Consider the following 14,850-nt stretch of genomic DNA (forward strand, 5'->3'; position numbering starts at 1 on the left):
AGAATGTATTACCGGTTTCTGAAGTGTTTTAATGTTTAATATCCTTAATATGAAGAAGCACAAATACAACCAACTCCTGATATGTTAACCAGTGCTGTTGTTTAATGTCTTACTACAGGAAACTATAGGACACATCTGCACTAGATATACGGAAGGCTGCTATACATTAGAGAAATAAATCAATGCCCAGATTCACCGCTAGATATTATTTTGACATCTTCATCACATTCCAGGACTTATTTAGTGATTTCCTACATTTCCCAGAATGCTTTTTAATAACCTCCAAGGAGCAGGGGAGACGGAGCATGAACCTGTGTATGAGCATATATATGATGTTTGAATACTGCAGCATGTTTATGATGATGATCGCACTTCATATTTAAAACTTATCTTGTATTCTGGTATTCCGACGGCTCTTCTGTTTCTTCCAATATCATTTATTGAAAATCAGCAGAAAATGTTCAGCTCTGTAAAGAAGATTCTTCTCTTTTATTTTTAAGAGACTGATGTCGAAACATGATGTTTAGGTTGGATCATTGTGTCAAGTTTACAACAAGGAACAAGAAAAGATTAGCACAACAAAACAGAAATACAGAAATGTCCTTTAAAATATAGATGGGAATGAAACATCAGTCAAATCCACCATTTTCAACCAAACAGCAAATCAAAACGTCCAAATTGACAAAAAAACTGTTTCACCGCAACGTCCACTCAGCAGCTGTTCAGAGGCTTTCGACTGAACTACACTTTCTTCCTCACTAGATATGGCGATGTCCAGTTGTTTTGCTCAAATTTGCATTTTTCTGAGCACTTAAAGGACTATTCATGCCAGACGAAGAGCTCCAGAAGAGGTCAGCTGCTGTTTTCAAGGTCAAAAATAAACGTTCTAATGATTCATCAAACTAATAGTAAATATAGTAAATAAATAAACAGATGCTACATGCACACATGATGCACGTAACACACTTCAAATTCTTTTGTAAGCACGGTTTATTGGCACACATAATGGTAAAGCATACATACCAGACATCAGATATGACACTGAACACCTCTGCTATATAATGTACAAATGGTGTCTAATAATACTAGGCTCAAACATATTTAGAAATGTGTTAGCTTCCTTACAAATGCACAAATAAATACCCATAAGATCCAATTGTATAAAGACATATGTTGCTGTCTTCTTGCCCATTTTCAAACAAAAGTCCAACAAAAGAGATCAGGGATATATTATCAATTAAAGATTAAAGAACAATTGTGAGCACAAATACAGGGATAGCAAAGTGTTTCTGTGGGGCGGATGGGATTTTGTCTGTGCGTTGTTTTCAAAATGTAAAATCGTTTTTCTTCTTATGTCACAGAATATACAAGAGATTGTGACTTCCTTTGTGGCTTTGGTTGTGCACTAGCTAAAGAGGATGAGAGACATCAGAGAGCAAACCAGCGTCCATCCAAACCACCCGACAGAAATCTGAACCTCCTGCACAAAACAAAACAGCTGCCATATCCAAACTGGTTTCAGTGGCTGATTTACAGCGGACAAAACAGATTCCACCTCTATGTACAGAGCTACAAACCTTGTAACAGTGTTCCCAAACTGATGAACCCAAAAGGAAACTCAGACTGATGTGTGTTTTTTTTTTTCTTTTTTAAGTACATATATCAAACAAAATTAAAATCCTATAAAATCATGCAGGAAAAGGCTTTCGTATCAGTTTGGGAGTAGGTCGTTAAAGGGAGAGAAGTCCAATTTTGGAGGAGGAAAAAAATAAAACTCAACATTAATGCATCGATGCGTGTCGGCAAAGTTCACATACTGATCAGCAAAATTACAACGTGACTGCAAAGGATTCTGAGAGAAGCAAAAATACCAATAGACTACGAACACAATCAAACTGGTTTGCATGAAATCACAATCTGTGACGACCGCAGTAATGTGGAAAAACAATCCTAGGACACGATTTTCCCTCGTTTGAATGGAGTCCATAGCGGTAGAGAACTTTTATTCCCTCTTAATTGGAAATGGAAATAAACAGCAATAGCAGAAACAAACCAACAGCCGACTGAATTTCCAATAAAAATGCAATTGCTTCAAAAACAATGTTTCATTTGTCTCCAATGTGGTTAGACGCTTCCATCGGCTCGGTTAAAAACACTTTGCCTTCTCACTGCTGAGCTTGCCTTTTTTTGAGACATTTTGTTTGTTGTTTTTATTCTTCTTCTTTTCTCCCCTCTGTCTACTGTCAGCATGATGACTTGCGACCCGCAGGTCAACCAATCACAGCTGTATATTCCACTAGACGAGAGGTTTATATCTGAGCGAGTATTTCATCCGCAATTTTCCGCTGCATTCTTGAAAAGAAAAATGCCCACGCCTCGGTGTTTTTACATTACAGTTGCATATGTATTATATGCATTTGTTGTCTTTGACATGTGGATATTGCTGTGCAATGCTGCCAGTTTCTCCAAGACGTTACAGTGATTCAGAGAAGAAGAAAATATCCAGAATATTTTTGGCTGGACGAGCCAGTGGTGAGTTTGCAGATTCTGATTCAGTACAATGTCATGAGGCGTAGAAGCACTGCCCTCAGGGGGAAGGGAGAGGTTGGAAAGTCCAGTCCACATGGAGTCAAGGATCCGTTTCTTCTTCTTCTTCTTTTGTTTTACTGCGAGGGCTGGGGCGCTGTGCTCTCAGGCTTGGTGTCCTGGCCGGCGGCCGGTTTGCTGCTCCAGGGAGCGTTGTTCCCCAGAGCCGGGGAGCTGTTGAAGTCGTCCTCGTCGTCCAGGCCGTTGGTGGCGTCGTACTGCGTGTTCTCCAGACGAGTGATCAGACGCTCATCCTCGTCCCCGAACTCGCCACCCATCAGGGTCGGCTCGCCAACCACCATCACGTCCTGGAAAGAGGCAGAGAGCAAGTTTACAAACTGAAAAGAAAGGAAATGACTGACGACTTTATAAAATGTTCAGTGAACAGTGATCTCATCAGGATGTTCTCGTGGCTTCTTTCGTTACTAAACCTACTTTTAGTTTATCTCACTAGTTTTACATGTTTTAAAACTGGTACACAAATAGAATACACTTTTACACGAGCACCCACGACGTGTCTTCAGCCTTGGGGTGATTCAACATTAATATGCGGGAGTGAGGGAGAAATCACCAGAGAAGAAATGAAGATCTGTTTCATCTGAGACCAGAGCACCTTCTGAATATAGAGCGAACTCACAACCACCCAAAAGACCGTAGAACATTTGCATTGCTTAAAACAAATGAATATACATAAAAGATTTTTAACGAAGCGGAGGATTAAAAACACAACAAGGTCATGAAGAGAAACATTTACAGGACCTTCAGTCAGCAGCTCCGGTCTTTACAGGATCTCTTTCTGTGTTTGTTTATCTTGTTTTCTGTTTCTCCACTAAGCGAGGAATCAAATCTGCTAAGATGGGAAGTATTGTCCAGCTTCAACACAGATCCCCCCGCCTGCAAAGAGTTTGTGAGTGTGTGCGTGTGTGTGTGTGTGTGTGTGTTTAGGACAGACGTCGTTGTATCCTACAGTCAACCCCTCTCGAAGCATATGAAACAGAAAGCGGTTTCCCCGCCCCAATCAATACTCATCACATAAGACATATTTCACAGAGACGGCCCCCCCTCACAGCGGGTCAACGAAGGGAAGCAGAGAGATTTAGCAATTATCCACCGCAATCTGCGACTCCTCTGATGAGTGTTTTATTCCACGGTTCACACCCAATAATCACCGGAGTGTCATTTCTGGATTCAAATGTTGAGCAGTTTGCTCTGAATCATGGCTGTTTCTCTTTGTGTGCTGAGTCTGAATCTCATCTCTCTTTGACTCTTTGCATCTCCCTGCTGGTGAGCCCCAGCGCCGCCCACTGTAACCCGGGAAGAAGCTGTACAGTTAAATGGAGTGCACGCTTCACTGGCCAAGTGTGTCATCGCTGCCTGGCTTGGGAGATCTCGCTCCTCTCAGCCATCTCCTCTGCAACGCATACACACACTCACACACACACACACACACACACACACACACACACACACACACACACACACACACACTACTGTACAATCACACACCTGAACACAGACAAAAGCACAGACTCAGATTAACCCGAAGTATTGTACACAACAAGGTCCACACACCCCGGATTGTACACAGAACAAACACACATGATAACTTCCAGCATGCATTGATGTAAACATACAAACAAAACCAGACAACTTAGCACACTTCAACCCCCCCCCGGCAGTTTATTTATGGAAGCCATCCGCAAAACCCCCCTAGCGACCACTTCTACACCCCACTATGCTTTAATCAGGCTAATTAATTTAGGTGAGCTTTTCAACTAAATGACAATATCCACACTGATTTGTCAATTTGCATAGATAATTAAGTCATTAGCTAAAAACGTGCTGATTGCCAACAAGCCGTGCGTTCCCCATCTGTTCCTGCGAGGAGGCCTGTCAACCTACCTCTGGCCAATTTCGGGCCAAAAAAAAAAAAATCCTCAGACGATAACAGCTGGTGGCTAGTCTGAGACTGGGGAGCGCTAATTGTGAGCTAATTAATACTGTCAACTCGTCTACTCATCTCGTTAAGAGTTAGCTTTAGCGCTAGCTAAGCGGCGACGCTTTGAATGGGCCTGTCATTAGCATATTTTACAGAGATTAGCAGCGTATAGCTTGGAGGACATATTTGCTTCTCATGTCCCCAAAACAACAAGTGGGAATTTAGAGAAGTGGCGGCGGCGGGATGATGTTGACAAATGGTTTGAAATAGAAATAAAATGAAAAGTTTTCAACACGTGTCGTCTCTCTCAACGACTGCGGCTCGGCTTTCAGCTCATGTGTTCCCACTACAAAAGTTTTAGAAAGATAATCAAGCAGAATTATCATTTCCTAAAACAGCCGGGCTCTTTAGATAATGTTACTCACAGAGTGCATTTGTTGGGGACTATTTTCAGTGGCGGATTAATACACATTTGGTGCTCTGGGGAGTATTTGGGTAATAAAGATGCTCTATGAGGGATCGACTCACACAGTGCAGCAGCGTGGCTCATTCATGTCGCTCTATGGCACAGAGAAATAAGCTTTTTACACACAATACTTGTTAGTCGGATCAATTCCTTTGTTTTGGTCCTTTTATGGATTTGTTGACAATAAGGGAAATATAGAATATCAAAGAAAAGCTCCTCATAAAATGTTGTCACCATCTGAAGTATGCAACGTAAGCAGGACTTTATTTGTGCCTATAAATTGTGTCATAATTGTTTAGGATTTGAGGAGGATTTTTAACCCGGGCACAGGCGACTCCATCTTAGTTCAAGGCAGAACCTTGTAAATCTAAACCTCAAATGATCCTCAATCTGCCGATACACGGAGGACGGACAGTTAATTACGGGGTTAGTTTATAATATGTGCTTTAAATGCACTGACCGACTGACAGCATTAAAAATCTGCTGCTTGAGGCAGTTTAGTAAAATAAACATGTTCGACACGTAATTCAGGCCACTAGAGGTCAGTGTTGCTTACTCTATGAGTTCCCTCCCCACCTTTCTTCCCCAGCATCTCCTCTCCTCCTCCAGCCGATGGTAATCCCCCCCCCTTCCCGTTGCGAGGGTCCACTCCTTATTGTCATTGGGCTCACGTAGGCTTGTGCTCAGCCACAAACGAACAACTTCTCAGACAAAGACAGCAGGCGCGCAACATATGTAACCAGCATGTTACCAGCCACGCTGCCAGTCTTTAAGAGGCGTGTGAATGCACGGCATGAGTGGTACGGATGGTGTGTGTGTGTGTGTGTGTGTGTGTGTGTGTGTGTGGTGTGTGGGTGGGTGGGTGGGGGTGCAGTGATGGAGTAGAGTGTGTGCATGTGACGGAGGAAGGGGCTGGGGGCGGAGGGTTGTATACAGATATCGGTGATAATGAGAGCTGGCACAGAGCCAAACTGCCTTCTAGAGAGAAAACAATTGCGAACGATGTGTGTGTGTGTGTGTGCGTGTGTGTGTGTGTGTGTGTGCGTGTGCGTGTGTGCGTGATGTACATTATGTATGTGTGAGACGGAGAGAAGGAGGTAAGAGAGGAGGATGAGGACAACAAATCTGGAATGACGAGACAGCTAACCGCGGGACAGAACATCCAGGTACATAGGATAGAGTACAGTGTGTGTGTGTGTGTGTGAGTGTGAGTGTGTGTGTGTGTGTGTGAGTGTGAGTGTGTGAGAAAGTAAAACTGTAAAAATGCCTATTAAAATTGTCAATCATTTGCCAAGTTGCACATATATATATACGCACGCACACGCACACGCACACACACACACACACACACACACACACACACAGGATTTGCTTCAATTAACCAATCATACAATCAGAGGGCTCCAGAAGTGTGTTTGACTGTACAGCATTATAAACAGCATTAAAGAAATCAGAAAGATAAAACTGACTCAATATAACGATACTAAGAAATGTTACCCGTCACATATTTACGTGTGCGGAGATGTTTTTACTTAATCTTTTGGTCTTGAAGCACTACACACAGGGTTTAACGTATTTACATTAAAGTACATTTAAAGCACTTGTGTTGCCTCAACCTAACAACACACAGGACTCTGGGCTCCGATGTTAAAGGAGGAACATCATCGAGCTAGGAATTATGTCTTTCTTTCTAACTGTGATAGGAAAATCAAATTATGGTTGCTATCCTGCCCAAGCTGTGAGTATAGGGAAGCATCAGCCCCCTTACACTTCCCATTAAGCAGAATGAATCACGCATTAACGCCGACCTGCAACACTTTAACGCTGTTTGTTATCAGCACACTTTGAGCTGAACTGCAGCCAGTGGAGCCTGTGCGGACGACACGCTCACAACAGCATCACGTCCTCCAGGGGGGCTGCAGACATGTGGGGCAACACTCAGCTGTTTAACCTCTAACTGTGTCAAGTGGCCTTTATAGAGACGCGTCACCGGGATACTGATTTTACATATTGTTTTACCTTTGTACTTTCTCTGGATGATAGTATTCGATCAATTTAGATGGAAGTTAAATTGTAGATTTCAGAATGACCCCAAAAACAGAAATATCCCTGATCATCATCTTTTCAACAACAGTACAGTTTACTGTTCAATATAAAATATCAGACCCGATACAGCTGATATTTAGTTATTTATGTGTTGTTTCTCTCAGCCTCACACATCACAGACTTCACATCACCCACGTGTTCACTGCAGGCCGCTGAACAGCATCACTGGAGCAGCTGAGATTTACAGATGTTTCACTTTGACCACAAACTCATCAGGAACTCCTCACCAGGTGATAAACGACCACATGAAGCTCTTCCAGTGTTGTCAATGTGCTGTGTTTTGTTTTATGGAAGGCCTGTTTTATTTATCCGGCGCTCTTTACATCCAGATGTTCCAGACGTGCGGAGTACAAGTAAACTCTGCTACAGAAAAAGTGCTCTGGGCAGTTGTGAGTTCAGTGTCTTGGTCAAGGGCAGTTTCAACAGTAGCGTGTGAGCGAGAGGCCAGAGTGTCACTCTCTCCGCCCACATTGATCCTGAGATTCAAACGTTCTTTAAAAAAAACTAAATAAACTCTAGGCTACGGCTACTTGGTTAAAAAACTGGGTCAGTCTATTTAAACATACATATTCTGAAGTACTTGGCAAGAAACTGGCAGAAAAGTAAGAAGGAAGCTCGTTATTTATATACGATCTGCAAACAAGCGACACTTTTATTCACCTTCTTTACTTCCTGTTTGTGAATTTATCTCCACTGGTACTATTTCACGCTTTGATGATTTTTAATGTCATTTGTGTCACTCTTTATGATATTTGATGCATTTCCTCTTTGTCTTTCATGGCGACATGTTTTCATACAGATCCCTCGAGGTTTCTTTGTCTCTGCACAGATTTGAGTTTCTTTTCTACCCTCCTGGTTGTTTTTCCCTCTTTTGTGCAAATAAATTAAACCTAATAGCTGTAATACCATTAGGAATACATTGTGTGTGTGTGTGTGTGTGTGTGTGTGTGTGTGTGTGTGTGTGTGTGTGTGTGTGTGTGTGTGTGTAACCCTGCAAACATGCATGTGGAGTCGTAGAAACAAATGAAAGAAGAGGCAAACCGAGCTGATGCTTACAGGTACCTGACTGGAGAGGCTGAAGTTGGTGGCGGGGCTGCGCTTTTTGCTGGCGGTGGTGCCCGCGCTGTTGGCGCTGCTGGCTGAGTTCTTCCGTTTCCTCCTCTTCGTGGTCGTCTGTCGGGCAGGCTCCGCTTTGGCGCGACCAGCAAAGAGAAACAGAGGCACATGCCAAGAAGATAACGCATACAGACGGAGACAAGGTGTAGGAGTGTGTGGGTGTGTTTTAGGTCATCTCGGACAGACAGCATCACATGTGCAGACACAACTTTACCTGTATACATGCATGCACAGGTACAGACAGCGACTACAATAATCCATGCTTTGTTTTCATCAGAGGTGAAACGAGCGTTGCATCTCCCAAGACATGCACTAGTAAGAAAGACCACGTTTCATTTGCATAAATGCTCTACAACGGACCCTGATGCTCAACGTAATGTGAATTTGTTAATGATTTCGGCGCTGCACCGATTGCGTTGTTCCTCAATAGCATGAGCCAGATTAAAACTGCTCTGCTGAGGCAGAAAGCACATTCCTGCATGTCTTACTGAACATGTAATTATACTGTATCCACTCGTGTTGCATTACTACACACTTGATCTGCTGAGCACAAGTGTGTGTTTGTTCTAATCATGATGTTTCAGCCAGACCTGCACGTTATATTAAAGGTGCTGTTGTCAAACATGCAGATGAAGTTGCACACACAAATGTATTTCATGGCATTCCAGTAAGCAATTCAAATGTTTCTTTCTACAGACAATGTAACATAGAAGATACCTTTTTTGGGATTTGTGGGAAATATTTCCGTTTTGAAGTTCTGTGGGTGTCCAGCTGAAAGCGGAGCCAGAATTGTGTTCAGGTGATTAAATAGTCTCTCAAACAGTTGAAGACAGAATGAGACCAGAGATGACAACAGAGAGAACGAAGAGAAATAATTGAACTTTCAATGCCAACATGCAGATGCTGCTCAACACCACTGGGGAGTTTATGTGTAGATGATGTTTTACGAGTTATAACTCCTGAAGGTGCAATCATAGAGTACAGACGCAGGTTAAATAGTGATCTTGGTGTTTTTTAGTATTTACAAAATAGTCTATGTACTGCATCATTTATGAATACGTGATTTAGCAAATTCTGCCAACATTTGTTAGAAAACATAATTTCTTTTAATCTCGAGGGAGACGAGACTTCTGGGATCTTCAAACAGATGTTTGAGAGCTTCTTACGAATCACATCAAGGAAGACGCGTTACAAGAACCAGCAACAAAACTAAATCTATAAATCTTAAGCAACACAATAAGGGGACTTTTCATCTGTATATTTTCTCTTTTGATTCCTGACTTTGACAGACGTGTGTGCAAAAAGAAAGCCGGCCTATTGTCAGAGACAATCATTTCTGTTATCCGACCGGTTTCCTTCGATGCTGAACCGGTGACGCACTAAAATCACTTCCATTTCCACCAAAAGGACTTATCAGAGCATAAATGTGCCTGTGGCTTCCTTCCTGGAGAAATCCCAACCGGTTTCCAAGCGGGAGAAGAATTGCAGGAAAAGGGGAACAACAGGCCACAAATGAGAGTAAACTGCAAAGTTCAGTCAAACTTCATGTGAACATGTCGACGGCTGACACGAAACGACCCTCTGACTGGAGAAAGCTTTGGACTTACTACATCTAATGTTTAAAGAGGTTACCATGAAGCAACTTATATCCAAAACCTCTTTATATTATCTATTCTATACATACATATATATATATTTACTGTGGAGTTGTGTTACGCCTGCTGCTGTAACACAAGACTGGGATCAATGAATTACATCCATGTATCAAACTATATCAGAACAACGAAGTCTAAAGCTGCCTAAGCCGTATAGGATGTCAGAGCACGCTCTTTCCACGGCACAATTAAGCACCAATACAAGAGCTTTTTCTTCCACCTCAGACTTTATATTCATAAAATGCTTTCTATGTTCCCCCCCCCCACTCTGTTTTTGTTCTTTTCTTTGAAGAATGTCGTCGTCACTGGGGAGCCGCTGGCCGGGGAGCTGGATCTACAAGTCTGATTACAAGCCGGCACTCTTAATTAAAGTTACACAGGTCTGAGTCAAAGGCTTTTTGACTGGTGTTGGTTTTTAAAGACATCTCGTCACACTTCGCTAAGCATTGCTGTAATTTGCAGCCACTCCGATGTGTCCAAAAAAAAAACAACCCCCCCCACTCTCTTTCTCTCCAGCTTAAGACTGCACAGCCAATTTAAGCCTGGTACTTTTCAGAAACCGCCCTTAAAACCTCCGTCACAGAGCGCTGAGAGGCCGCTAAGATTGGCGAGGTTGAGATTCAAGAGGCAGCCCTGAATTCTGATTAATTTCACATACCTGACAGGCTACACACATTTAAGGGATTAAGACATATAATGGCACATTTGGAAACATAAATGATGCAATAAAAACACAGTGTGAGAAAATGTATTCCTACAAAGTGAGAGATGTTAGCGAGTTAAAGCTCAGAGGAAACGATTAACACTCCAGACGAGATTCACAACACTTTCAATGATTTTCTGCCGTCATTTGATGGCGTTTTGGACCAGAACTCCGTATTTCTGGGGCCCGTTCAGAGAAGCAGGTTTACCTGGAGATATCTGGAAATCTTTGCCGAGAGAAAAATCAGAAAAGCTCTTTTCATATTCGTCCAGATTTTTGAGTCGACTGAAAAAACCGCTATCTTTGAACAGGCGTATGGACGGTAAAGATACGTGTTCGCAGGAGGTAGAAGGTAAATTACCTGGTGGGGCTACCATTCTCTGCCATTTTTGGAATAGGCATGTCTTGAGACAGTCCCGGGGGCTGAGGTTGTAGGTCTTGTGTCTTGACATGAGCTCCTGCATGGGTTCCAGGATGACACACAACTGCTGGCACAACAGAAAAACCACACTTTCAAGTTAAAGCAGATCTATTCAACATGTGACGAGAGAAGTGTCCTGTGCACAGCCTCTTATCAAGGTAACGCAAAACAACGTCCTGTTGCTCAATTAATCACCCACAGACTGACTGAGTGATTCATTGTGCAGTAAATCTACCTTTTATAGACACTATTAATAAAGTACCTTTAAAAAACAGCTTTATTGTCAAGCGTTTAACAGTGAAGACAGACAGCGGGAGAATCATTTTAATATGAGCAGCCTTTGTTTACAACTCCCGGCAACATGTGCATCAATACACACTGAACTGTTCCAACACTGAACTCCAACAATATTCTGCAGTTAAAAGACTTTAAGTGCAATATTCAGTAAACTGTAACTCTCTAGTGATCAGCGGTAAGAGGAACCAGGGGTCAGCCCGTCATCTTAAATACATCAGACTTATGCAGATAACATCTGGATAACATTACTGGTCAGCGCTTCGTTCTTTAACAGCTGCAACCATCCAAATGTTTGTTGGGGTCGTGAGAGGACAGTGATTGGACTTCTCAGGGCTCAAACTCCAGGCAACCTGCCAGCGTTATTCCTCGAACTGGAGACAACTTATTTTACTTCCTGACTTTTGTACAATTGCGTATTAGCGCCATTGTAGGAAAAAGAATAATTATGAAGGAGCTGGGTGGATTTAAGAGTAAAAACTTATGAAAGTAAAATATTTCCTTGACTAACACAACTATTTTGTTTGTAGTTTTTTTAATTGTAAATTTAGAATTTGAATCTCAGAAATTTAGAGTTTTTGTCTTTTTATTTTTACCTACAATGGCCCTAATACGCCATGGTGCTTATGAGAGGGTATATCATAGGATATATTGTGTAGCGTCTGGCAGTATATTGCTGGTATTCATCTGTTTTAGCAGGAAGGTTGTAATCTGATCACTAACAGTGGCACTTTAGAAGTTTGGTATTCCCCGTATGAAAGACCGAGAACAACACATTGACATAAAAACATCTGATAACACTAACACTAAGCTATATACAGAGTGTGGCAGACAGTCTATGTAGTTGCCGTTTGTGTTTCCCAATCCGAGTGTGATTTAAGGTACAAAATGACGACAGTGAAATTAGGTGTGGGTTTAATAACTTGCTCAAGGGCACTTTGAGGGTTGTTACTGAGAGAAAGGAGACTGTTAATCATTCCCTGCATGCTCAAATGATCTCATCTGACCTTCAACATCCCACCACCCCTACATTTCTGATGTCAATTCTAATCAACATGCTCATCCTGTCTGCAGCCGTACTGTACAGCAACTCAGAGGTAAAAAAAAAGAAAAAACAAGGGCAGGTTTCATGTACTGTCTCTATTGCCTACTCTTATGTGTTAAACAGGGGGGGAGGCTTTTATACAAATCACCTGACAACACCAGGGATCCTTGCAAAAATGTTTTAGCATGATGGATATTCACATTAGGGTTGTTCACCAGTCCTGGGTTTCAAACTAGTAATTCTGACAACCGTAGCTGCTTACGCTAAATTACCCTACATAAACATAGTGATGTCGGGTCCCTGTGTTAGGACGGCAGGCAGTGTTTTGATGCCATGCAGCTCGAGGTAAAGTGAACATCCCTGTAGCAGACTAATCCCATGTTCTCCTCTGATAGTTCCCTCCTGACACAGTAATATCCTTCCCCGGCTCAGCCAACAAGCCCTGGCTCTCAGCCTGAAAACAAGGGCTATTTTCAGGCTGAATAGTAGGAAGCCGGCAGCTCCGATACATGGAAAGGCTTAAATACTCCAAATGAAAAAAAATAGAGAGAGTGTGTGTTTGTGAGCGTGAGAGAAAGGTCGGTTGTAACCCCTCAGCCAGGAAGCCGTCAGTCTCTTTTGGAAGGACTGATAAACGCTGGGGAAAGGGTGTTTTTTTTACTTTGACATCCTTGGATAACAGGAGGGGAAAATATAATTTGCAAAGTATGTGGTATGATGAATAACAGTGGCTGCCCAGAAGTGGCTCCCAATCTGGGGATGTGGATGATGTTTGGGGAAAAATACATGTGTGTTGGTCAAATGTCTCGGTAATCTTTGTTCTTGTGAAGTTTTATCTCTTCAGGCTTCAAAATAGTATCCAAGTGAAATCAATGAGGCGTTGCAAGTGGACATTGATTTGTTTTAAGGGTCACAAAAAGCCAAAAAATGTCGGGAACTCCCGCTTTACAGCACATAATATCTCTCTGAAACTGTGGATCTGTAGCGGAGCCTTTCATTCCTCTCGATGCCATTTAAAACAGCCAATCTTTGTATACTCATATGCTTAAAATGCAAATTCAACTAATGTAATATCATTGCTTTTTAAACTATTGACATAATCTATGTAGTTAATGTTTTTTTTTAATTATTAGTGGAATGAAAGAAACCCTTCGTTAAGATGAATGTTTCTTTGTAGCATTTAAAGTAAAAGCACATTGTTCTCTGGGAAACTTCCTAATTTAGCAGACGCTCAACGATTTATGTGAAATATTTCAGGTTTCGACGACTCAGGGAGTCATTTCGACAAACTAACCATTCTTCAAAAGCAAAGCTGAGAATATTTAGACACAAACAACTTCCATACAACGCTTGTTGTCTGCAAACAGAAAACAAAGCATCATCGCGGTTTCATTGTTCCGTTTGCTAAGCGCTGACCATCTGAATCACCTAAATAAAGAACAAACAGAAGCCAAATCTTTTAGTGTGTAATTACAGATACTTGAATTATGTGTTTTTCTCTTTTAGCCGCATTACAGTTGCTTTCTGTATAGAAAATCATTGTTATAGGAAAACAAAAACAGCCACCGTGCTCTCCTCTCCCTCTCTGTCTTTTCTTCACTCAGTTTTTAGAAGCAGCGGAGGTGCCGTTCCCTGATTCGCGCGCCATTTCACAATTATGAGTCTCAACAGGGAGCGTTCATTAATGTTATGCTAATTTTCTGTATCCAATTAATTCTTCTCTCCCCATCTCTCTCCCGCTCGCTCTTGTTCTCCCATTTGGAAATCGTAGCTGTCAGTCAACTGTGGCGTCGAGAAACACAAACAAACCCCTGTGAAATAATCACTAATGTATTCAGCCGGCTTATACTTCCTATTTCCGTAAATTATATTTCTGCGGTCAGGTAGAAAAACATGTATATGCTGAGAGTAAAGAAGAAATAAGTGCTTATATTTTTGTTTTGATGCCATGCACTTTTGAAATTATACACTTGGGTTTCAAAGGCCCGAGAGTCATGAAGCGTGTTCAGCACATTAATAACAGCATACGCTTCAAGTCCAGTAAGAGAGAGAAATAGTTACATTTACAGTCATGATATGACCTTAAATAAAGCGAAGAGTTAACATGAGGATGTAGAAAAGCATATCTGGAAAATGAATTAAGTCAAACTTGAATATTCAAACACTTAATATACCTGTAAATGTAACATTTTATATAAAACATTACAGATTTACTGCAGAGCAGGGAATGTAATCATGCCAAGGACCATATTAAATATGACAAAGCATAAATGTTATACATTATAACAACATATTTAAGCTGTCTAGACACACAAGTGTAAGAGATTTAGTTAGAAAGTATGAGCAACATGAATCACTTCATTTAAAAATGGACAAGAATTGTTCCTCTGTGTGCATTAAAGGGTGAGGAGATGAGAACAAAAACAAAAGCAGGATGACAATCATAGACATTGTCACACACACACACACACACACACACACACACACACACACACACACACACACACACACACACACAC

General features: G+C 41.7%; 1 protein-coding gene across 6 annotated transcripts in view; it reads right to left on the bottom strand.

Annotated features, from left to right (window-relative positions):
- Positions 1-972: 972 nt before the first annotated feature.
- Positions 973-14,850, bottom strand: part of ldb2a (LIM domain binding 2a) — an 88,454-nt gene continuing 74,576 nt past the window's right edge. Inside the window, exons 6-9 of one of the 6 annotated variants that reach the window (XM_029441623.1) lie at positions 10,933-11,056; positions 8,931-8,984; positions 8,160-8,302; positions 973-2,894 (exon numbers count right to left, since the gene is read on the bottom strand). In XM_029441623.1, coding sequence (XP_029297483.1) covers positions 2,664-2,894; positions 8,160-8,302; positions 8,931-8,984; positions 10,933-11,056 — 552 coding nt within the window. In that variant the 3' untranslated portion in view covers positions 973-2,663. Of the gene's footprint in view, positions 2,895-8,153; positions 8,303-8,930; positions 8,985-10,932; positions 11,060-14,850 lie in introns of all 6 variants that reach the window. The other 5 variants (XM_029441618.1, XM_029441619.1, XM_029441620.1 and 2 more) reach the window with 5 other exon arrangements.

The sequence above is a fragment of the Cottoperca gobio genome, chromosome 10, assembly GCF_900634415.1.
Source record: "Cottoperca gobio chromosome 10, fCotGob3.1, whole genome shotgun sequence".
In the NCBI taxonomy this organism is placed as follows: domain Eukaryota; kingdom Metazoa; phylum Chordata; class Actinopteri; order Perciformes; family Bovichtidae; genus Cottoperca; species Cottoperca gobio.